Source organism: Cynocephalus volans, chromosome 3 (assembly GCF_027409185.1).
Source record: "Cynocephalus volans isolate mCynVol1 chromosome 3, mCynVol1.pri, whole genome shotgun sequence".
NCBI classification, from domain to species: Eukaryota; Metazoa; Chordata; class Mammalia; order Dermoptera; family Cynocephalidae; genus Cynocephalus; species Cynocephalus volans.
Genome location: NC_084462.1, coordinates 28,620,871 through 28,644,937, shown reverse-complemented (window position 1 = coordinate 28,644,937; position 24,067 = coordinate 28,620,871). Strand labels below are relative to the sequence as shown.

Here is a 24,067-nt window from a genome sequence, read left to right as displayed (position 1 = left end):
GAGGCTCTGTTCATCAGTGAATGTTTTTTTCTGGTACAACCTCTTAACTGGGGCAGGGTCTCAGTGAATAATCAGAGGACCGCCATATCTAAATTGCAAACTTTTTTGTCCTTCCTGACCCTGGACTGCAGCTCATCTCCCGTCATGAGACAGGGCTGGCCTGCTAAACCCATCTATCTTCAAGACTCTTCTGCAGTAAGGCCAGAGTTCGAGCAGGCGGCTTCTGTCCAGACGAACGGTCAGTGGAGGACCTGGATTTCCTCTTGCACTTGGACTTGTGCAAACGTGTTCTTGGCCAAGACATTATGCAATCGCACCTCAGCTCTTGCAATTCCCCCCCACCAGCAGCTCTCACAACCCTGGTCCTTATTCTAGAAATATCCACTAGGGCGGAGTCCTGTCCGCACTGCGTTTCTGCATAGTTCCTGTCCACTCCAAGCAGCGTTTACTGAGGGTGGCGGGTAGCCATGTGGGGCGGGGGCCTGGGGCTGTCCTTGGCGTCCAGACAGCAGAGGCTATATACAAATATATACAGGGATAGGGCCAGGAGATGGAGGAGGGGCTGGGGCACTCTCCGGGAGCGGCGCTCCTGCCTCAGATGGAGGACGCCAGCTTCCGCTTGGTGCTCTCGCTGCAATGGTGCAGGATGAGGTCGGCGCTGGGCCGCGGGGGCACGGCGGGCTGCGGTTTCGCACGCTGCGTCTGCGACTCCTCGACTGGCGGACGAAGGAACGCAGTCAGAATCTCTGGCGCGGCCTGACGGCCTCCGCCCCGCCTCTCCTTTGAATCCGCCCTCCAGGCCCCGCCCCGCCTCTCCTTTGAATCCGCCCTCCAGGCCCCGCCCCGCCTCTCCTTTGAATCCGCCCTCCAGGCCCCGCCCCGCCTCTCCTTTGAATCCGCCCTCCAGGCCCCGCCCCGCCTCTCCTTTGAATCTGCCCTCCAGGCCCCGCCCCCCCTCTCCTTTGAATCCGCCCTCCAGGCTCCGCGCCGCCCGAGCCTGCACTCACGCAGCGGGCTCCCAGGGCTCTGCTTCCCCGGCCGCATCTGGCGGCGACGCTGCTGCAAGAAACGGACGCTGTTGCGGCGATAGGTGTCCTGGCTGAGTCGCTTCCGCGACCGCTGGTGGATGCTGTGCGCGTTGCGGATGGACGACCTGGCCCAGCGGGTAGGGGGCGTCGTCAGAGCCCCAGCGCCCCCACCGCACCCGAGTCTCTGCCCAGCGGGACTGGGATGGGCGCCCCTGGGATCCATAGACTAGCCCGAGGAAGTGGGGAGCGGCAGGGTGGAGCGGCTGTCCCCTTCACCGACACGGCCCCTGTCCTTGCGCAGGGCCCAGGCACATGTCCCCCGCCCCTCACCGGCCTTCCGCCTGCCCCCCCTCAGGAAGCCCTGGGCATCGGCATCTTTGCCCCCGCAACCCCGCCCGGCCTCGGGGACCCACACTCACCTGCGGGGCGGCGCCCCTCGGCCCTTGATCTGGTATTGGGCCTGGGTCAGGTCCTGCCCCGACTTTTGCAAGTACATGGACGGGAAGTAGCCTGTGACGTCATCTTTCCTGCAACAGAGGCAGCCCCTGAGGCTGGGGAAGTCGTCTGGGGGTTGGGGGGCGCTCCCTCTCAACAGTTGGGGTCAAGGCAGGCTGAGAGGTTGCAAACAACCAGACCCTGCCCCGGTGGGCATCAGTTTCCTCATCTGTTCAACACAGACCCTCCCAGCCAGCTCTCCTTTCAAAGCCTGGGCAGGGGGAGGAAGTTAGCAGATCCAGGTCTCCCCAGGTCTTGCTATAGGACATCTGCAAGATTATATTTGTCAATTTTTTCATTTATGCTGATTGCCTTCTGTGTCCTAAGAACCTTTGCCTACCCCCAAGTTACCAGGTTTTTCTGTTATTTCTTTCAAAACCTGTGATCCACCGGAAATACATGTTTCTGTATAGTGTGGGGTAGGGGTCTGTGTTTTTGTTTTTTTCATTTGGCTATCCAGCTGTTCCAGCACCATTTGTTGAAAAGATTTTCATTTTCATTCTCAATACTATATTTGGGAGTTAGGAAAACAAAAAAAAAAAAAAAAAAACCTTTGCATAATACAAACTTCACATGGTAAAACTCTAATTCTTCCTGGCTAGTGGGAGAATCACAAGAAGATTGGGATGGGGGCAGAGTCATGATGAGGATTAACTGTGTGGGTCTAAAAGAAACGCTGCTTCAAAACTCGCCGGCCCAGGACATGCTAGCGGTATGTGTGTTGTGGCCACAGCCCCAGGATAAGCTTGCTGGGGGCCAGAGCCACCCTGTGGCCCAGGGCTCTGAGAATGCAGGCAATGACCTGGGAGGCCCCTTCACTCCAACGAAATGGTTCAGCAAGCCCCTATGATTCTGTTTTTCCCAGAACCAGAAAAAAGTAATTAGCATTCCTACATTCATTTGGAGGAATTGCAAAGACAGTTTTGAAAGGAAAAGGGATGGTATGGTCTGCTCTACCAGTTTTCAGAGTAGTAATTCATACAACGATTAACTGTGTTGCTGGAGAGGGAATAACAGAAGGCGTGATCAGGAAGAGACTCTAAGTCACAAAGGAAAAATGCACCCACTTGGACCAAGACACTGAGGCCCACAAGATGGGCAGGGTGGGCTCACCACTCACCTGCTACTGAGATGGAAATTGAGCCCTCAGAGGGGTAGTGGCTTACCCAGAGTCACACAGCCACATCGGCCCAGAGCCCAAATGCACCCCGCCCTGGCTGAGGCTGACTCTCAGGTGGGTGGTGAGGGGCTCTCCTACCTGATGACCCACCAGCCATCCAGGAGCTTATGAATGACCTCGATAGTTTCACCCTCAGGCAGGGACACCTCATCCTCCTCCACGGCAGCATAGGCTTTGATGGTGACATAGGGCTCACCTGGTCCACAGTAGGATACAGAGCACGGTGTGAGGGTCTTTCCAGTACAGGGCTCACCACCCCTCCTCTCAGCCTGGGTTTCCTCCAGTTGCTCAGACCCACCTGGACCCATGACCGCCTCCTCTGGCTCTCCCCGCCCGCCCCCCTCCTGCTCCCCCTTGGTCTCCCTCTGCAGGCTCCTCCTGCCACCCACTCCTGGGCACACTCAGGACTTCTGCCTCTGCCCACTACACCTGGGTGAGCTGCCCCCTCCTAGCCAGCGCCATCCACACCAGGGACCAGGAGCTCCCGTAACCCTGGGCCAGGCACCCGCATGTGGGGATCGGCTGGCTGTGAAGTGGGAGGGAGGGGCACCCATCCACGTGGCACCAGGAGCCACTCCACTCCAGCCAGCTGTTGGCATGGGGGGCTGCAGGTCTTCTCCAGTTTTTAGAGAGGAGCCATAAATCCACACAAAATGGTGAAATCACTCAATTTTAAAATATGGGCAACCAAATCCAGTGTTTTTCAAATTCAGCACAGGCCCCATCCAGCCCTGGGGCTGCCAGATTTCCCCTTCTGGGCAGTGATAATGCCGCACCTCCAGGCAGCCCTCCTTCCTGAGCCTCAGGTCAGCTGATCATTCAGCTTCCCACTAGACCTGGCCTCATGCCAACGGCCACCACGTGCCCCAGGCGGACCTCCTCCCCATCCCACACCTTCTGCTCCACCTCCAGCTTTCCTGTCCTGACCCAGGGTATCAAGACCTACCAGGGCCACCAAACCAGAGACCATGGGGCCTCAGCCCTGATGTTCCCTCTGCCCAGCCGGCAACCAGGCCAGACCCCAAAGCAGTCGCTCTGGCTTCTCAATATCCCTGGGTCCCTCCTCCCCCTTCCTCCCACACCTCTATGGCCTTGGAGGGCAGGGGCCACCTGCATAGTTGGGCTCCGGGTCCTCCAACTCGTCGGGACTGTCCAGGGGCTCCAAGAAGGATGCCGGGACCCAACCGCGCATGGCCTTCCTTTGGCAGAACCACCAGCCTGTGCCAGGTGTGGGGGAGGAAAATGAGGGGTGGGGCCTGGCAGGACAGATGGACACAGACAAACAGACTCCCAGTGCTCAGACTCAGAAAGGTCCCCTTCACCACACTGGACGCCGCCATCACACACATGCGCATGAATTCTGGCTCTGAGCCCCTCATACAGGGGAGTCGCACACCCACCTAGCAGTGCATTGGCACACACACAGTCCCGGCGTGGGACACACACAGACACCCCGGGCGGCACTCAGAGGGAAGGGCGACCCTCAGTGTGAGAGGACATCCAGGGCCCCTGAAGGAGCCTGCGCCCCCCAGAGGGCCAAGCCACAAGGAGGCTCTGGGCTGCCTGAGCCTCGGCGGGGGCTTGTGGCTGTGGGTCCCTGCGCGCCTGGGGAAGAAGGCAGGGCAGGGAGGCCTGACCGTTCTCATTCTTCTCCACGACGTCCACCACGTCGCCCATAGCCAGGGCCATCTCTGAGCCCGAGCTCTTCTCATAGTTGGCGATGGCACGGTAGGTCTGCAGGATGATGGGGCCCGTGATGTCTGGGGCAGAGGGAGGGCAGGGTGAGTGGGCCACCCCACAGATGCTGGCTTTCCACCCCACCCAGCTAAACTGGAAAGCAGCAAAGACAAGGTGGTCTTCGCAGCCCTGCATTTACTGAGCGCCTCGCACGCTCTGACCCTGGCCCTGGCTTCACAGCATCCCCGTTCTCATTTGACGTGCATAGGAATCCCCTGCAGAACTTAATAAAATGCAGATCCTGACTCGGGGGGGTCTGTGGTGAGACCTGAGTCTGCCTTTTGAACCTACCCGCAGGTGATGCCGAAGCTCCCTGTTCTGGTCTGAATTGTGAGCCCAAACCTCACACGCTGAAGCCCTAACCCACAGACCCTGAGAATATGACTGTATTTGAAGACAGGGTCTTCTAAGAGGTAATTAAGTTAAAATGAGGTTATAAGGGAGAGGCCCTAATCCAATAGGCCTGGTGTCCTTATAAGAAGCGGAAAGGGCCTGTGAGAACAGCAGGAAGGCAGCTGCATGCAGGCAAAGCAGAGAGGCCACAGGAGAAACTGGCCTGCTGGCACCTTGATCTTGGACTTCCAGCCTCCAGAACTGTGAGAGCTCACACTTCTGTTGTTTGAGCCACCCAGCCTGTGGTACTTTGTTAAGGCAGCTCTGGCAAACTGGCATACTGCTGTCTCTGGGCCACACTCAGAAAACCCAGAGCACTTGTCTGGATGTCATGCTGGTTCAAATCCTGCTCCAGCACTTAGCAGCTGTGTGACCTTGGGCAAGAGTCTCAACTTACATCAAGTCTCATTGTGCTTGGCTGTAAAATGGGGATAACAGCACAGCGTACCTATTTCATATTGCTGTAGAGATGACTGCAGCAGTTAATACATTTAATATTTCATACTGCTATAGAGATGGTTGCGGCAGTTAATACATTTAAAATAATGCCCAGCACAGAGTAAGTGCAAGATAAATGTGAGGTGTCATTATTAGCAACTACTGTGCAATAAACAAGAGAAACTGTCATGCCCCTGTGTCACCTCTGAAGGTCATCTTGGCCATCAAAACCTGTTCATTCATTCAGCCACAAACATCCCCAGGCTGGGAGCCAGGATCTGTGCTGGGCAACACAGCCACCTGCAAGGTGCCCTTTTTATTCTCGTGACCCCCAAATACCCAGCTCTTCAGTGGACAACTAATATAGTTTGGATATGTTGTCCCCCAAAGCTCGTGGTGCAGTCTGATCCCCAGTGTGGCAGTGTTGGGAGGTTTTGGGTCTTGAATAGACTAACACCCTCCCTGGGGTGGTGGTATTGAGTTCTCGCTCTATTAGTTCCCCCAAGAGGCAGTTGTTAAAGGAGCCTGGCACCTCCCCTCCCGCCCTCTCTTGCTTCCCCTCACCATGTGATCTTGCACCTGATCTTGCTGCCTGCCACTTTCTGCCATGAGTAGAAGCAGCCTGAGGCCTGTGCCAGATGCAGCTGTCTCAGAATCGTGAGCAAAATAAACTTTTTATGAATTACCCACTTTCAGGTGTTCTGTTAGAGCAACATGAAAACAGACTAATACAGCATCCAAGAGCCTTCCCAGCCTACTTACACCTCCTGCCTTCATCCCTGTGCACCCCAAGCTCTGAGTTGCTGGCCGTGTTGACAATCCCCTGAGGGTGCCCCTGCCCCCGGCCGCACTGGCCCTCTCACCTGTCACGTTATTCTTGCCATCTTTGGGCATCAGGTATGTTTCCGGCTTTTTCAGCCTGAGGAGAGAACGAACAGTCTAGGTCAGATACTCAGCTTCCTGCTGATTAGACCTACAGAACCACTTCCCAGGGGAAATGGGGCCACTACTGAGAGAAGGTAGCGATGGAGCTGGCAAGGAAGGGCCTTGGGGGAATGACTGGGGCCTCTGCTCGGCCAGCCCGAGGGAGGGGCATGAGGAGGGCACAGCCCCAGCCTCCCGCAGACCCTGCAGAGAGTGCATGGGCCTCCTGCTCCAGCCAGATGAAGCGAGGCACTAGGCCTGGGGAAGACGCGTGTCAGCTCATGGGCCATCTCTTTCCTTCTGGAGCCTCGAGAGAGCAGGCCGTGGGGGTGGACCATGGGGGGATCACGTGGGGGGTCATTCGCATCACCTTCCTTGGACCGGGGCAATTCAAGGGTCAGTAAGCACTTGCTGGAGCGATGCTGCTATCCTGGCAGCCTGGGTGCCTTGGTGATGGACAGATCTCCCCCCGACTTCAGGGGCCAGAGAGAGACAGAGAGAGGGCTTGCCCGGCCTGCCTGGAGCTCACTCAGCCTCTTAGATGCCCTGCATGCAGGGACCTGGGTGTGGGAGACCCCAGGGTAGGGGCACGAGACCCGCTCAGCAGTTAGCAGGAGCACCGACCCCCTATCCTCTGGGGGCCCTGCATGGCGACCACTACGGCATCTGGCCATCCCCACCCATTACCCACGGGCAGCCTGCATTCAGAGGGCGGCCCTGACCAGCTCCAGGTCCCTGGGGCAGGCGGTCACAAGGTCAGGATGAGGACCCAGGACTTCGGACCCCCAGCCTAGAGTTCCTTCCCCTGCACCGTGAGGCTCAGAGGAGTCCAGATGGAGACTTGGCTGGGTTACACGGGCCAGATCACCCAGGCCAGAGCTGGAGTCCTGCCTCCTTCTTGGGCCGGCTGTGTGACTTTGGCCGAGTCTCTTTCCCTCTCTGAGCTTCAGTCTCCCCATCTGTAAAGTGGGGAAGTCCCGCCTGCCGCCCTCTCCTGCCGGCTGGGAGGAGGAGGCCACTCACTGGCTGTCCGTGGGGAGCTTGAGGTCGTCGGGGCGCACCTTGAAGAAGTTGAGCAGGTGGGGGCAGCGGGAGATCTTCACGGGCAGCGCCATGAGCGCGCCGCAGTACTCGGTGAGCGTGCCCTGGCGGCTCTCGGCGGCCCGCTGCCCGTCAAACCACCTGGGAGCTGTCGGGCCGGGGAGGGGCGCCAGAGGGGCCGTGAGCACCTTCCCGAGCACCGCGAGGCTGAGAGGGGTGGGAGTGTGCAGCGGGGCTGCTTGCAGGGCAGGTGGTGGAACCCGGGGCAGGTGACCCGGCCCAGGTGACTCAGCCCCGCTCCTCACCTGGGAGGTGGGGGATGATCCTGTTCTCTGGGTTGATGTCCCCTGCCTCGATAGGAAACATTTCTTTTAAGGTTTTCTAGACATAAAGAGAAAAGAAGATGGGAAGAAATATTCGTTATTACAACCCTGTAGAAACACAAAATTGGAAACAACCTATCCCTCGTGCTAGAAACTTCTTTGGTGGTATCCATGATTCCTCTATCTCTCTGCCCCCTCCACGTCAAGTCCCGGCACTGCCACCACCCTGGGCAGAGCCACCCGCAGGCCTGGGTTACAGCGGCCTCCCTACGTCTCTCCCCCCACCCGTGTCTGTCCTCGACCCAGCAGCCGGAGGGCTCCTCCTAACACCCACGTCGGAGCCTGTCCCTCCTCTGCTCGGAGCCCTCCTGGCTGCCCGCTCATTGCGGACCTGCCCCGGCCACCTCGCTGGCCTCTTCTGCGGCCACTCTTGCCCTCGGTCCACTCTTGCCCTCGGTCCACTCTGCTCTGGGCTCCTGCTGTTCCCGTTCTGTGCTCACAAGATCAGCAGCATTCCCTGCTCTCTCCTCCTGCAGGTTTTTGCTCGGCTCACCCCCTCGGCCAGGCCTTTCCTGACAACTGCATTGACAGTCACCCTCTCACCCTCCTCCCACCCCCGTCCCTGTCCCTGCTTTGTTCTCTCCTCAGTTCTTATCGAGGTAAGGGTGAGGGTTCGCATCTGCTTTTACCCCTTGGCTGCCTTTTGCTCATCCACGGGAAGGAGCTCGCTCAGTAAGTGAATGAGTCCACCATCGATATAGGCTGAGCCTACTGCGGAATAACCTAAACCAGTTTAAAGAGGTGAGACAGAGCCACACGGACAGGTGCCAAGGCCGTCACACACATTACTAGCTGTCCTAGGACTCACCCTCTGTGTGTGTGTGTGTGTGTGTGTGTGTGTGTGTGTGTGTGTGTGTGCGTGTGTGTGTGTGTGTGTGGTCATCCAAGGGTAGGAACTGGGACACGGGTGTGGGATAAAGGCAGCCTTCGAGTTCTTTTTGTAATGTTGGTGTTTGTTTGTTTGTTTGCCACTGGCCATTGCAGGGATGGAACCCTGGACCTGGTGTTATCAGCAGGCCTGTAACCGACTGAGCTCACTGGCCAGCCTTTCTTTAAAAAAGCCTTGAAGCAAACAGCCCAGTGCCACCAATTGTGAATTCTGGGTGTTGGGTATGCAGGGCTCATTTGCACTTCAGTTTAAATTTTTCATCCCAGGTGGGTGCAGAGCCCCCATGGTTGCAGACTCTGTTCATTGTGTTAAGCAGGGCCTTACTTGTAGAGGTGGGTCTTTGGGGGACCCATCTGGCTCTGGTGGACCCACCACCAACCTGACCCTGTCTCAGACTGGGACCCAGCAGCCATGGCCCGTGTAACACAACCCCTTGATGACCATCCCCAGTTCTGTTCAGCCGGTCACTGGCATTGGGGGCCCTCCCTTTTAGAGCTGTTGGGATTCGCTCCCGTGAGCCTTGATGACAGCAGGCACCCGAAAAGCAAGAGGACCTGCTTTCTTGGGTGTCAGGACTGTCAACCCTCCTTTTGGTACATGAGGGGTCCTATTCAGGACAGTGACTATCAGTTAAAGAACACACTCCTGGGATTGGGACCTCAGTGGTGACACTGGCCAGGCTGTTCTCTGCAGCAACAGGGCAAGCCCACCCCTTCAGAATGTCCCCTTGAGCTAGCGTTGAATGGCACAGACTTCCTGCCGGGCAAAATGAAAAATTCTGGGAATGGCTAGTGGTAATGGCAGCATGACACTGTGAATTGCACTGAACTGCAGACCTACAGATGGTGAAAGTATTAACTTTATAAATATACTTTTGGTAAAAACATTTTTAAAGTGAAAAAATATGCCCCCTTTAACTGTGGACTGGGGGGATCCCGGGTTCTGCAGCTCCCGACGACCACCTGGCAGGTCCCTTCCCACAGGGCAGAGTGGGGCAAGGCAGTGCCCCCCTCCCCCCGCACACTCACGTGGAACTCGTAGATCTCAGTGAACCGCCGGTAGACCAGCTTCTCGGACAGGTCCTGCCACTTTACCAGGAACATGTACACCTGGAGGGAGGCCAGGGCAGAGGGACCTCATTCAGCTTCTAAGGGTGCCTTCCGTGCTCCTAGACCACCCCCACCCCTTGGTGGCAGCTCAGAGGATCCGGGTGAAGGAGATCTTTGGCCCAGCCTGGGCCACAGAAAGGACACAAACATCACGGACCCAGAAGCCAACGTTCTCCAGCTTTGGGACCTAGGACAAGACGGTCAGCTTCTCTCAAATAACTCAAATTCCTCACCTACAAACTGGAGATAAAAGTAGGACCTCATTCCTAGGGTAGGCATAAGCATCACACGAAGTAAGAAATAGAAAGGGCTGGGCTCAAACAATATGAGAACTTAGCAAGACACTGTATAATTTCATTTATATGAAATGTCCAGAATAGGGAAATCTATATCTGTTAGGGAATCGACTACTCTATAGTAGATTAGTAGTTGCTTAGGGCTGGGGGGATGTGGAGTGACTGCTAATGGGAACAGGGTTTTTTTTGGAGGGAGGAGTGACAAAAATGTCCCAAACTGATTGTGGAGATAGTTGTACAACTCTGTGAATATACTAAAAACCACTGAATTGTACACTTTACAGAAGTGAATTGTATGGCATGTGAATTATATCTCAATAAAGCTTTTACGAGCCATTACATAGTTTTAAAAAAGAATTCAGTGAGGAAAAATAAGCAAAAACAGCTAGGAGAATACCAGTCAGCCACCTAAAGGAACAAATCACTGATACACGCAACAGCATGGATGGATCTCGAAAGCACCGTGCTGGCTGAGGGAAGACACATACAAAAGGCCACACTCAAGACGACCCCACATCTATGACATTCTAGAGCAAGCAAAGCTAATTTGAGGTGGAAAAAAATCATAACAGTGGATGCTTCTGAGGCAAGGGAGACGACTGGGGCATGAAGGAATGTTCTGGGGTCATGTAGAGATAGCACTATCAAAACCCAGCCAATGTATCTCTAAGAGTGTGGATTTCATTTTACGTAAATTTTGCATCGAAAGAGAAAAAACGATAAGCAAATTCTGAACTCATACTGAATGATATGCATGCTGAAGTATTTACGACAAAGTGTACTGATGTTTGCAACTTACTTTGAAATGCACACAAAATGAAATGGATGGATAGATACATGATAAAGCAATGTAGAATAATATTAATGGTGGAATCCAGGTTGGAAAATTTTTCAGAATAAATATTGGAGAGTAAAAAGAATAGATACTAATGGGTACGAGGTTTCTTTTGGGAAGGTAAAAATGTCCTAAAAATTAGATTACGGTGTACTTAAATCTCTGTAAGTATACCATAAACCATATGTGGTATATAAATTATACGTCAATAAAACTATTTAAAAGGAAGAAGGGGCTGGCTGGTTGGCTCACTTGGTTAGAGCGTGGTGCTGATAACACCAACGTCAAGGGTTCAGATCCCAGCACTGGCTAGCTTTCAAAAAAAAAAAAAAAGGATAGCTGTAAACAAACAAACAAACAAAAAAACCAGAAAATAATAAATATTGGTGAGGATGTAGAGAAATTGGAACCCTTGTGCATTGCTTATTGGTATCTAAAATGGTACAGCCACTATAGAAAACAGAGCTCCTCAAAAAATTAAACATAGAATTACCATATGATCCAGCAATTCCACTTCTGGGTTGTAGTGGACTGAATTATGTCCCCCCAAAATTCACTGAAGCTTGAATTGTGTCCCCTGAGTTTTATGTATTGGAAACGTGGCCCCCACTGTGACTGTTTAAGAGGGTGGGAAATTCTGTTATGATAATTGAAAGGAAAAGCCTTGAAGAGGTGATTGGATTGTAGGACCCTGCAGTAGTGAGTGGATTAAAAATGGTGGTCATGGGCATGGTTCTGAGGGCTTTGAAAGAAGAGGAAAGGCTGTCTTCCTGGCTCTCTCTGCTCTCTCTGCTTCCACCATTTTGCAATGTGAGACCCCCTGGGTCACTGTTGCCACCAGCAGATGGACTTTGGACTTCCCAGCCTCAGAAACTGCAAGCAATAAATTTCATTTTCTTTATAAACTACCCAGTTCTAACTCTTTTGTTATAAGCATCACAAATGGACTAATACATGGGTATATACCCATAAGAACTGAAAACAGGGACTTGAACAGATATTTGTACGCCAGTGTTTGTGGCATCATTATTCACAATAACCAAAGGGTTATTTATCAACATGAATGAATAAACACAATGTTGTATATCCATACAATGGACTATTATTCAGCGTTAAAAAGAAAGGAAATTCTGACACATGCTACAACATGGATAACCCTTGGAGATATTATGCTAAGTGAAATAAGCCAGATACGAAAGGACAAATATTGTAGGATTCCGCTTATATGAGGTGCCTAAAATAGTCAAATCCATAAACTCAGAAGGTAGAATGGTGGTTACCTGGAGCTGGAGAAGGGTACATGAGGAGGTACTGTTTAATGGGTACAGAGGTTCCATTAGTAATGATGAAAAAGTTCTAGAGATGGATAATGGTGATGGTTGCCAAAAAAAAAAAAAAAAGTGAATGTACTTAATGTCAGTAACTACTCACTTAAAAATGGTTAATTTTATGTTATGTATATGTTGCTGCAATAATTTTTTAAAAACAGTGTGGTACGAGTGCATGAATAAAAGACCAATGGGACAGAATAGAAAATCTAGAAACAGAGCCAAGTACCTCGAAATGGAAATGTAGGGTAAGATTGAAGTGGTGTCTCAAATCACAGGAAGAGAGGTGGGTTTTTAGACACTGATGTTGGGGCAACTGGTAGCCTCTTAGGGAAATAAAATTGGATAATATATCTTACCCCATCCAACCAGAATAATCTCTAAATAGACAAGATCTAAATGTAGAAAATGAAATTATGCAAGTGCCAGAAGGAAACGTGGGATCATAGCATGGGCATGTAGGAAGGCTTCCGACTGACTCAGAACCTGAAGGCAATACAAGAAAATGTTGATATTCCAAATACATTCTTAAAATTTAAAATTTTTGCATCTAAAACCATAAGCAAAGCCAAAAGACAAATGATAGACTAGGAGAAAACATTTGTAACATTTATCACAGGTAAAGTGTTACTCTTCCTAATACGTAAAGAACTTTTTTAATTTGAAGAGAAAAGGACAAAAAGTCTGATAGAAAATTGGGCAGAAGGCACGGACAGATAATTGGTAGTGCACGCGCACGTGTGTAGGTCGCCCTTAAACACACGGAGAGGCGCTCAGCTTCCCTCACAGCAACAGAAATGCAGGATAATTAGGTAACTGCAAAATAGTAAAAACAATCTAAATGATCGTTTAAATAAAAAACAGCATAGTGCACAATGGAATATTGCACAGATGTAAAAACAATGAGACTGACTCAATGAATGATCTAATTTGGAGAGAACCCCCGGATATTATAGCAAAATGAAAAAAAAAAAAAGCATACATACATTGCTACCTTGTTTATTACCCATGTGTAGTAAAGAAGGAAAAACAAGAAAATATTTATACCTATATCTACTTATTTTTGCAAATAGAAACACAGGAAAGATATGCCAGAACAAGTCTCTGACTACATCTTTTGGTCAAGTTTTTTTCTTTTCTTTTCTTTTCTTTTTGGCAGCTGGCCGGTACGGGGATCCGAACCCACGGCCTTGGTGTTATAAGGCTGTGCACTAACCAACTGAGCTAACCAGCCAGCCCTTTTTGTCAAATTCTGCTGCTTGAACGCATGTTAATATTTTACACATTTAAAAAATAAAACGAGGGCTGGCCAGTTAGCTCGGGTGATTCGATGCTGGTGTTGTAACACCAAGGTGAAGGTTTCCGATCCCCCTACCAACCAGCCACAAAAGAAGATAAGATAAAAATAAAATTAAATCAACAAAGACCTTTTTAAAACCTCAAAATTGGAGACAAACAAGCGAACTTCACTATATATCAAATTGGTAACATAATCATATTAAAGAAAAATGGAAAAGAAATAATCCAAGTAAATTTTAGTTACAGCACTTTTCCTCCCCTCAGTCCAAAGATAAAAAGACAAAAAGAATAGCACAGACTGTTACTCATCACGGTGTGGGTGTGGTCATTCCGAAACAATTTCACGTGTATTGTAGAACTGAGCAAAGCAGCAAATTACTGACCTTGCTGGGAGCCAGGGTTCTCACAGTCAAATACCAAATGGTGAAAGGAAAAAATCGTACGAAATTACTATGTCCCCCAGCGTGCACACCGAAAGAACATAAGCAGTGATGTCCCAGTAGCCAAGAGCACGCCTCACTTCCAGATCTTGGGTTCTAATGTCTCTCCCCACTCAAAAGAACCAGGGATCCTTAGAAAATCCAGGGCTGGGGCTGGAATATGCAGAATAATCCTGCAACATCTTGTGTCAGAAATCAAGATGAGCCAGAAGGATGTGGGGACATGTCAAAAGGGCAGAGAACCCAGCTTGAAGGAGCTCCCACTGGCCAAGTCTGGGACAACCCAAGCATTAAATAAGTCACAATAGTAATGGATTATAACGCACTGAATAAAGTAGAAATCCATGTGTCCCTAATGACGTAAGTAAACAAATAAATAATGGAGAAGGAAAGACCCTTACAGCAAAGTTTTAATTAATAAATGCAGAAGGAAAGACAGCATTGAAAAATCACTCTTTGGTGTTCATTGTGTTAATTTGACTTAGGAAAGAGTCATCAGCAACAGGAGAGTCACATAGTTTCAAAGAATCTCCCCAAAAGTTAGTTACTAATTACAAAGGGAAAAACAATAACTTTACAGTAGAGAAACTTGGAAGACATGCCCACGACCTAGGGATCAAAGTTAACATCTCCGGTATTGGAGCAGGTCACAATTGTGTGCCACTGGATAGGACACAATCAGAACACTGCAAGCCCTCTGAGGCGTCCCTGCCCCAGTGCACGACTGAACCCAGTGAGGAAGCATCCGACAAACCCAGCTCCACAGACACTCTGCACAGTGACTGGCCTGCTCTCTGCAAAATGCCAAAGTTGATAAGGATCGACCCAGATTAAAGAAGGCTAAAGGATATGATGACTAATTGATCCTGGATTGGATCCTGGACCTGAAAAAAGTTTTTACTACAGAGGACAAATAGAATACTTGGGGAATTCTAAACAAAGTCTGTGGGTTGGATCGTAGTGTTTTGTCAATGTTAATCTCCTGATTTTGACACAGGTGCATTGCGGTTATGTGAGAGACTGTCCTTGATTTTAAGAAATAGACACCACCTAGTATTTCAGGATGAAGAAACACAATGTCTTCTACTTACTCACAAATGATTTAGAAAATTTATATTCAGAGAGAGAGAGAGACAGAGAGGTGGGGAGATTAGAATCTGGGTGAAGAAATATTGGAGTTATTGGTACTTTGGAGGGCAACCTTTCTGTAAATTTGAAATTACTTCAAAATTAAAAGTTATGAAAAAAGGAGAAAGGTCATAGCACATAGTACTAAATGTTCCATACAAGTGCCATACAATTTTCTAAGTGGAGTTCCTTTTTGACCTTCTGCTGGGCTTGGGGGAGGCCATGATGGGGTGGCCATGTCTGGGCAGGCATTTCTCCAGCCCCTCAAGGAAGGAGGGTGTAGTTTTATGGCCCCTGTGATGGAGAAGATCTGACTCTAATGTAACTGACACCATGGGTGGCTGAGAGAGAGAGCTCCAGGCGTCAGGCATTCCGCCCGGGAGGACCACCCCCTGCAACTGAGCTGCTCAGGGAGGACTCCCTGGAGGGGCAGGCACTGGACCTGAGTGCTGGGCTTCCTACGGTGCCCCGGGGTTACTCACGTAGTGCTGGCTGGGGACGAAACGCTTCTCGAAGCCCAGGAGGGCGATGTGGCGGATGAAGGTGTCCCCCATGGCTGGGCAGTGGTGCGGCCTCGACTTCTCCAGGGCACTCCCGGGCTGGGCCTTAAATGTACTGGAAAGAGGAAGTGACCTCTGTCACGGTCGGTCCGGGGGGTGGGAGGAGGCAGGGGGGTTGCAGAAAGGGCTTTGCTTCTTCTTTCAGTTTCTGGGCACTCTTCAGGCTGACAAGGTGTGGACGTGTGAAGCCACACACACACATATGTGCAGTGACAACTTTCCCTCATCCTCTGTGGCCTATAAGGCCCCACAGGGTTGGGGGGGTTATCTCTCACTCTCTCCTCTTGGCTGGTCCTGCTGGTCCAGCTGTACTGGCCTCTCTGCTGTTCCCGGAACAGCCCAAGCTGCTCGCACCCCAGGGCCTTTGCACCTGCTGGTCCCCTCGACTGGCTTCCCCCCACTTATCTGTAACTCCCTTCCTCATTTCTCTGCTCGAAAGTCACCTCCTCTGAGGGTCCTTCCTTGATAGCTTCACATAAAATATCAATCTTCATGTCTCCCCTTCCTGCTTTATTTTTCTACTTATCATCTACTTATTATTTTCACTTATCACAGATGTATGAGCAATTTAACCTTTTTTTTTACAATGTCGCTCCTTACCAGAATGTGGGTCCCATGAAAGCAGGGACTCAGGCTGTTTTGTCAAGGGCTCTGGCCCCACTCCTGCATCTGGGGTCTGGAGCACTGTGGCTCCTTGTAGACATCTGATGGCGGTTTTATAATTCACGAAGGGGATGAATGGATGCGCAGCTCTGTGGGAGCGTGTGCGCAGGTTAGGTGCACATCCTTGGGTGTACGAGTGTGGCTGAGGGCTGGTGGCAGCTGGGACAGATGCAGCACAGACTTTGAGTGAGACCTGAGTTCAAATCCTGCTCAACAAATTGTTCCTCGGAGCTGACTCAGTTTCCTCCTGAGTGAAATGGGACCATCAGCTCTGTGCAGAAGGGGACTTGGGATATAGAGATAAGGAGGTGTCAGGAGCCTGCGGACAGACTGGGGCCTCTCTCCCTCTCTCTCACTAAAGCCCAAAAGGCTCCGAGGCTATAGAGCTCATCCAAGCTCACAGGTGGCCAACCTGAGACCCAGGCAGTCTGGCCACAGGCCCCTCCTCCCCGGCAGGCCTGTGTTGCACCTCCTGGCCCTTGCTGGAACTCAGGGAGAGTGGGCAGGGCCGATGTGCAGTCCAGATCTGCAGAGTCCAAGCATGGGAGACCCTGGCAAAGGAGACGGCACCGAGAGCACTCTGAGCCATGGGTACCCCCTAGACTTTTGGGGGTGAAGGTCAGGGTCTGATGGAGGGGGAGCCAAGATGTGCTATTTCAGGACTAACACAATGAGGTCAAGGTCAAGGTTGTTCCTGATTTTGTTGTCTAAGAAGCGTAAGGCCCATTCCCTCTGCTCTGAAAAATATGCTTGGTAGGTGCTTCTCTTCCTTGCCAAGAAAGGGCACATCACCTGCTGCCTCCTGCTCCCCTCTGGTCATGACTGTCCCCTATCCCAACCCAGAGGGCAGCATCCTAGGAGTGACTAGCCTTGCAAGTCATTCCTCTGTCATTTCCATTTATGCATCTAGGACCATCCCACAAGGATAGGCAGACACAATGGACACTGCTCAATGATGACAAGGGGCTGCTACACACATGGCTGAACCTCCAGACGCCACGCTGAGAGACAGAAGGCAGAGGCAAAGCACCCGTCCTGGATGGTGCTGTTTCTACCAAACTCCAACATCACCTGAGCCGTGTGTGGTGCTGGAAGCCAGGGTGACATGTGGGGTGCGGAAGGGGACAGGAGTGACAGGAGGACACTAGCTCACAAGTGGGTTCACTTTCTGAAAACCAGCCTAAGACCTGTGCACGACCCTCTCCTGCAGGTACACATCACTTGCATTCAAAGTGGAAGATGAAGGGCCGAGCCCGTGGCGCACTCGGGAGAGTGCGGTGCTGGGAGCGCAGCGACGTTCCCGCCACCGGTTCGGATCCTATATGGGAATGGCTGGTGCACTCACTGGCTGAGTGCCGGTCACGAAAAAGACAAAAAAAAAAAAGACTCAAAGTGGAAGATGAATAATGGATGCAAGAAGGCCCCCGGGGCTGGCTTTCCTAGGTGCCCCATGCCTGGGGAGGCCCCCATCGGTCACGCACCTGGGCTGGCAGGGCAGGGTGGGGGCCGCGGCAAGCAGAGCCCACGGCCTCAGCACCTCCTTCCCCTCCTCCAGGGTCTTTCCACTCTTGCCCAACTGCCTGGCCAGCCTCAGCCCAGCAGCCTTGGAGCCACTGTGCTGCCACCTCCCCACATGCCCCCTGTGGCCATGGACGTTCCCGTGGGAGCCAGACAGGAGACGCTGGGAGCACCAGGCCTGTGCAAGCAGCGCCCAGCCCTTGTGTCAGGAGAGAGAAGGTGAACTTTTTTTGGTGGCTGGCCAGTAAGGGGAACCTGCACCCTTGACCTCGGTGTCACAAGGCTGCACTCTCACTGGCTGACCTGCCAGTCCCGAGATAAGGCATGGATGAAACGAGCAAGTGACTGGGTGATTTAGAAACTGACAACAAAAAGGGGAATGAACAGAGGTGAGGGGAGGAGGTGATGAACAGATAAAAGACTTCTTAGGGGAAAGGAGAGAATTTTAAAAACTTTTTAAAAGAAATTGTGAAACATACAGAAAACTGCACAGCTTAACTTATTATTATGAAATTATAATAATTATAAAGTAGACTTCATTACCCAAGGATTAGAACAATCCTGGAGCCCCCAGAATTGCCCCCACCTCCCCTCAAGTGCTATAAGGAAAGATGCGTCCTGTGTCAGGCACCGTCCTAGGTGTTTTGTGTTTAAGACCGCAGCTTACCCTCACGAGGAGGCTGACAGGCTACAGATACCATCGTTTCCCCCCACTTCTGAGATTGGAAAACTGAGGCCCAGAGAGGTAAGTAGGTTGCCATGGCTGGTAAGCGCAGAGCTGGGATCTGAACGCAGGCAAGTTGGACAACATGCGAATGAATGATGATTGGGTTAGGGAGGGGCTCATGAGGGAGGAGCCAGCCTGCATGAACGTCACGGGAGGGGACTCTGACATCAGGCCAGGCTGGAGGGGAGCAGGGCTTCGCGGTCTGGCCACAAGGATCTTGGCCTTCCTCTAGCTGCCACCCTCCCCACCCTCAGGCCACTTGGCCTTTCTGAGATGGGCCGGGCTGGCCATTTCCTTAGCCAGGAAATCCCCAAGGCTGGGCCAGTGGAGTCAGGGTGTGTGGAAAGGGGCTTGGCGTCAGGGCATGAGGCCCAGGCAGTGCCCTCTGGGATCTTGTCAGGAGCGGGAATCCAGGGCTTCCCAGGTTGGAACACATCGCTGTTCGTTGGGGGACAGTTCTTCCCCAGGCCTAACCTAAGCCCCTTGTAGTGCATTGAATTATGTCCCCCTAAAACTCCCTAAAGCTTGAATTGTGTCCTCTAAGTTTTATGTATTAGAAACAGCCCCACTGTGACTGTTAAGAAGGTGGTAAATACTATTATGGTGATTGAAAGGTGGAGCCTTGAAGAGGTGATTGTAGGACCGTGCAGTAGTGAATGGATTAAAATTGGTGGTCAGGGGCGTGGTTCCGAGGGCTTTAAAGGAAGAGAGTCTGTCTTTCTCTCTCTCTCTCTCTCTGCTCTCTCTGCTTCCACCATCTTGCAATGTGAGATCCCTGGGTCACTGTCACCACCACCAGGTAGACTTGACTTTCCAGCCTCAAAACTGTAAGCAATGAATTTCGTTTTCTTATAAATCACCCAGTTCCGTCTATTTTGTTCTAAGCAACAGAAACAGACTCATACAGCCCTCCTACTGCCCATTCTTGAGCAACAGCCTGATCCCCTTGCCAGGTCCTGGGCTAGCCCACAGAGCCTGTCCTCGTTAGCGCCTAGAGTAGGATGGGGCCCCCGAGCCACTGCTGGCAAACAGGGACACTTGGCTGTGATACTGGCTGTGTGGGGGCCAAGGCTGCAATGACAGGCAGGTGTCTCTGGGTGGAAACACAGCCCACTCATGAGCTCACCACCTCCCCAGGGACCCCAAGTCTTCCTTTCTCAGGAAGGCAGGTGCAGAGGGAGGACATGCACACGCGTTCGCACTGGGCTCTGAACCCTGCCCTCTCCATTTCCTGTGTGTCCCCCGTAAGTCATCTCAGGCGCCCTGGGCCTGTCACATGTGAGAAGGCGCTAACAACCGCACCTACTGCACGTGTCTAGTGATAGCCAGCACTCGCCCAGCGGGTACTTGACCTCATTCAGTCCTCAGCCCGCCCGTGCTCTGCGGAGGAACGGCGGGCGGCAGGCTCTGCTGGGCTGGGGTCAGGGTGGGCTCCTGCCATTTAAACAGGGCTCTGAACGAGGATAATGTGACCTGTCCATGGTCTGGACAGACAGTAGGGCAGCCTCCCTAGTGCTGTGCCGGAGCTGTCGCTGGAGGGCTGGTGCGACAGTGTGTGGTAGCTCCCGGTCTAGAGCAGAGTTTAGACCCAGGATGGAGCCAAAGGCTAGGGGTTGTGCAGGTGATTGGAGGCCTTCCCTGACAAGGTCAGGCCAGGAACTGGCTGGCCCTGTCCTCGCTGCACTGTAGCTTCTGGCAGAGCTCCTGGCACCACCCGGCCCTTGGCAAGTACCTGTGCGTGTGGGAGGCAGGGGGACTCTCCAAGCCAGCCCCACCCCAGAGCCAGGAGCCCCAAGGCCTGGCCAGAGACTGCTCCTCCAGCTCCCCCCGCCCCTTGCTGACAATCTTCCTTGCTCAGGGAACCTAGTTGCAGGTGAAAGATATTTGAAGTTCACTAACCAACCACCACGGTACTTTCAGCAGCATACTACCAGCACAGGGGGTTTTGTGGTGATTTATTTAAACTTGAAACTAGTTCTAGCGATGAGGAAATCAGGCCACTAGACCCAGTCACCAGGGCTGGGCTGGTCATTTCCACATCTCTCCAGCACCAGGAAGTGCAGGGAAGACAGCTGGCAGTGGCAATGACACACAAGTCTGGAGTTGGGGTTGACAGAGGGATGGGGCAGCTGGTGGCAGGATACGCCACCTCGCCCCTCCATCAACCACCAGGACCAACTGTGCCGCCTCTGCAGCGTGTTTCCTGAGGATCAAGAGGAACCCGAGGCTCGTGATGGGAGCACTTGCCACGGATTCACGCACATTCACCTTGGGTCCCCAGCCTTGCCCCTGTCTTTTTGCAAATCTGCACTTGCTTTTATCAAGGGTCTTTCCTACAGGATTTAGACATCCTAAGGCAGGGCGATTTCAGTCTAAATCAGAGCATGATCTCAATAGATCCTTTCAGGGTTTATTTAGATGTCCCTGTAGCCAGTGACATTAAAGCCCTTGGAGGAGGGCCTTCTGCTTTTGCTGCCCCTGGTTGGGTCTGCCAAATTGTCTTGACACCTCTCGCCAGGACCTCTCAGGCACTGCCAAGGGCATGGTCTTCTATGTGGGTCACTCCTGCTTTACAGAACTTAATTTGAGTTAGGCTTAAATGAGCAGCCTTGAGATCATGCAGGAAGTTGGTGCTACCAAATGCTCTGCTCTTGCTTCTGAGAAGGAAATTAGGCAGGAAACATCTTTACAAACTGGTGTTGTATCATAGCTTGCTTTCAGTGCTAAACTTAGTCCTGACACTTCCTCAAAATAAAACCACACGGGAGGTGTGGTGGAGGTGGGAGTGGATCAGGTTAGGCAGCCGCACACACTGACCAGACGGTAGGGCAGCTGGGGAAAACCACAGACCAATAGTCCATGTTTGGTTTCCAACCCAGTTCCCAAGGTGAGGAAGACCCTCTGGAGGCCAGGCCAAGCACCACTCACCATCAACAGGTCATCAGATTCTCAAGGACCTGGGATTTCTAAAACCAGCAGCGAGCTGCTTTCAAATCTACACTTTGAGCCAAGTCAGCAACCATGAGGTGAAGTACAGAAAGCTGATGGTCCCTCTCACATGCTGGAGCAAAGTAAACCTAAATTCCAGAGGAAGGGGGAAAACAATGCGTTTGGAGGCCTGTGTGTAAGCAGCCCTGTCTGTCGACACACAGACCTGAGAAGTTCAGGGAAGAGTGGCTACACTAGAGAAGTGACCTACAAGTCACCTCCATTCCTAAAATCCTGTCCCCTTCTTTTCCCCCATCATAGGGAAACTGAGGCATCCCTGGAAGAACCCATCTTCAAAAGACATACAAGTCCAGAAACTGGGGCTTCCATTAAGAAAGGTGAGTCCTCAACAATGACCTTCCAGAAGACACCCACTTGGTGTATAACAATTATCTGCCAACTAATTCCACTGAATTTACTTAGTTCAACACTTGGGGCATCATATGGAAACTGGAAAGGTCTGATCACTCAAGTCTCTCTCCAACAGTCCTTTTGGTCTGGGGTGAGAGAGTGGGCAGAAAAGAAAAGCAGAAACAGGAGCCAGAAGGATGCTCAGAATAACTAACCTACTTCAAAAGGACCTGACAGCCTGCTTTTGTCCTAGGCCTGCCTAGGACACTGGGGCACTACCCTAGGGCAGTGAGGATTACAGATATGGGTTCAAGCCTCATCCCCGAGTCTCTGAAGAAGAGTGGGGCAACTACTTCCCCCAATCTCCCAAACCTCACTTTACATACCACAGCTGGTTTAAACCAATCACAAGATAAAGGTATCTTATGGTGTGCTAACTGCCAAAAATGGTGGGCTGTGTGCATTGAATAGTCTATACAGGATAGTCAAACACCAAGACTTCTGATCAACAGATGAAAACCTGCAGCTTTAGCACTTGAGAGCGACCAGTCGCCAGCCCTTCCTTCGGGCCCGCCCTCCAGCTGCACTGCAGGTCCAACAGCAGAGGCTGCTACAGGACCAAAGTGGTTTCCATTTTGTCCTGAAGATCCAGAGCTTGCAACAGGAGTTAGCACTTAGTACAACTCTACTGGCAGGATTTAATTCATACAGTCCTGGGATGCAGACATTTTTTTGGTTTTACTGTTTTTCTGATGGAAATTAACTTAAGGTAACAGCTGTCCACAAGGGGGGTTTAGATTTGGTCACAAAGCCTTTGCTCTACAGTCACTCTGCCATATTACCTGGTAAAGTAATTGTTGACCATGAATCATTTTGGAATCAGGAAGTTGCTTCAGAAACAGTAAGCGCATTAGATTTACTGAAGAGACCTACTTGAACTGTATTTTGGTTTTCAATCCAGACTTTACTAATGTATTAGTGGGCAAGTTTAATTCTTCCTTCCCATCTCCCAAAGAACCATGCTATTTATGCAGCACCTTTTATAAATGTGCTGCTTATTCATCATAGTAGGTAGCTGGGTCCTCTCGTAGACTGTTACCGGGCTCTGATTTAGCCAACCAGGGCCTCACTGCTACTCGTTAAACATGCCCATGGCCCTGACCCAGGGCTAATTTTGCCATTGCTGGTAAGGAGGCAATTAGGTAAAGCAGTCATCCCGCCAGGAAATGATGCTGTTCTGTGGGAAGCTTTACTAAGAGACACGCAACTGTGGGAAGTGGAGAACACAACACGTTAAAGCTTCAAGAGGAGCTAGTAAGAACCGACTCCACTTGCACACCCTCCCGCAGACAGACGCAGCGACAGTTGCCGCGCCGGGCTTCTGCAGTTTTCCCTCAGTGTGTCTTGAAGGAACTGGGCCTTAGTTTGGAGGACAGGCAGGAGGGGACAGGAGCGCATTCCTTAAGTCTTTACAAAGTTTTCATGAGGACCACGTAGCAGTCTGAGTCTACAGTGTTTTCCAGAATAACAAACCAATCCACTTGACAGACTTGAGACCATTTTAAATACATGCTTTTTAACAAATGTGTATTTGTGGGCATATATAAAGTAAAAAATGCATATACCTGTATACACACACAGAATTTTTATACTGGATAGGAAAATAGACCTCCTTGGTAAGCCTGTGTTAAATTCGTGTTAAAACAAAAGTGGAATAAAGAGTTATATAAGGGGCTGGACTCCTTTTAAAAAGCAGCCCTGGGATGGCTCCGACCCTCCAGAGTCAGGCTGGGAAGTGTGGCTAAGGGCGGTACAGCAGTGCACCTTTTAAGAACACATGAAAGGAACCAGGAGATTCTACTGCTGGAGCAGCTGTCTCCCCGTAATGTCGGTTGAAAGATTAATAATCAAAGGAGATGGACTTTCCCTGAGCACATGCCAGCAGGGCAAGGGGCTATGCTGAGAGAGCAGAAGAAATCTACAGCCAGTGTGTGATTTTTAGGTGGGAGATTATGTGTGTGCTCTATCTGGGGAGAGGGTTTGACCTTAAAAATCACTATAGTTTAGTGTAGAGGAGATGCAGGATGGGACAGGAGCACTCCTTAAACCTTTTAAAAAGTTATCACATCAAGCTGCTTTCCACCCCGCAGCTGGCATGTCACAGACAAGAAGGTGGGCTCCGGCCCAGGAGGCTCTGCAGGCTCCGAGCAGGGCCCCAGCACCCTCGTGTGCATTCCACCTACCACCGAGCCACCCACAAGTTTCCCCAGACATAGTCATGAAAACACCTTCGACAGAAATGAATTAGTGTGTGAAA

General features: G+C 51.4%; 1 protein-coding gene across 1 annotated transcript; it reads right to left on the bottom strand.

The window, feature by feature from the left end:
* Positions 1-594: 594 nt before the first annotated feature.
* NCF1 (neutrophil cytosolic factor 1) lies at positions 595-15,497 on the bottom strand. The gene is made up of 11 exons (XM_063091786.1): positions 15,426-15,497; positions 9,537-9,617; positions 7,542-7,617; positions 7,219-7,384; positions 6,135-6,190; positions 4,341-4,463; positions 3,814-3,921; positions 2,782-2,899; positions 1,448-1,555; positions 1,008-1,153; positions 595-716 (listed from the first exon to the last, which is right to left on the bottom strand). Exons 1-11 carry the CDS (start codon positions 15,495-15,497, stop codon positions 595-597), a joined length of 1,176 nt encoding a protein of 391 aa, XP_062947856.1.
* Positions 15,498-24,067: the final 8,570 nt, after the last annotated feature.

Excerpts from the sequence above, each read along its gene's own strand:
- NCF1 (XM_063091786.1), bottom strand. The coding sequence starts at position 15,497 with ATGGGGGACACCTTCATCCGCCACATCGCCCTCCTGGGCTTCGAGAAG. Across the intron at positions 9,618-15,425 it reads TCGTCCCCAGCCAGCACTAC|GTGTACATGTTCCTGGTAAA; the intron begins GTGAGTAACCCC and ends GCCTCCCTCCAG. Across the intron at positions 4,464-6,134 it reads TGGCAAGAATAACGTGACAG|ACATCACGGGCCCCATCATC; the intron begins GTGAGAGGGCCA and ends CCTCTGCCCCAG.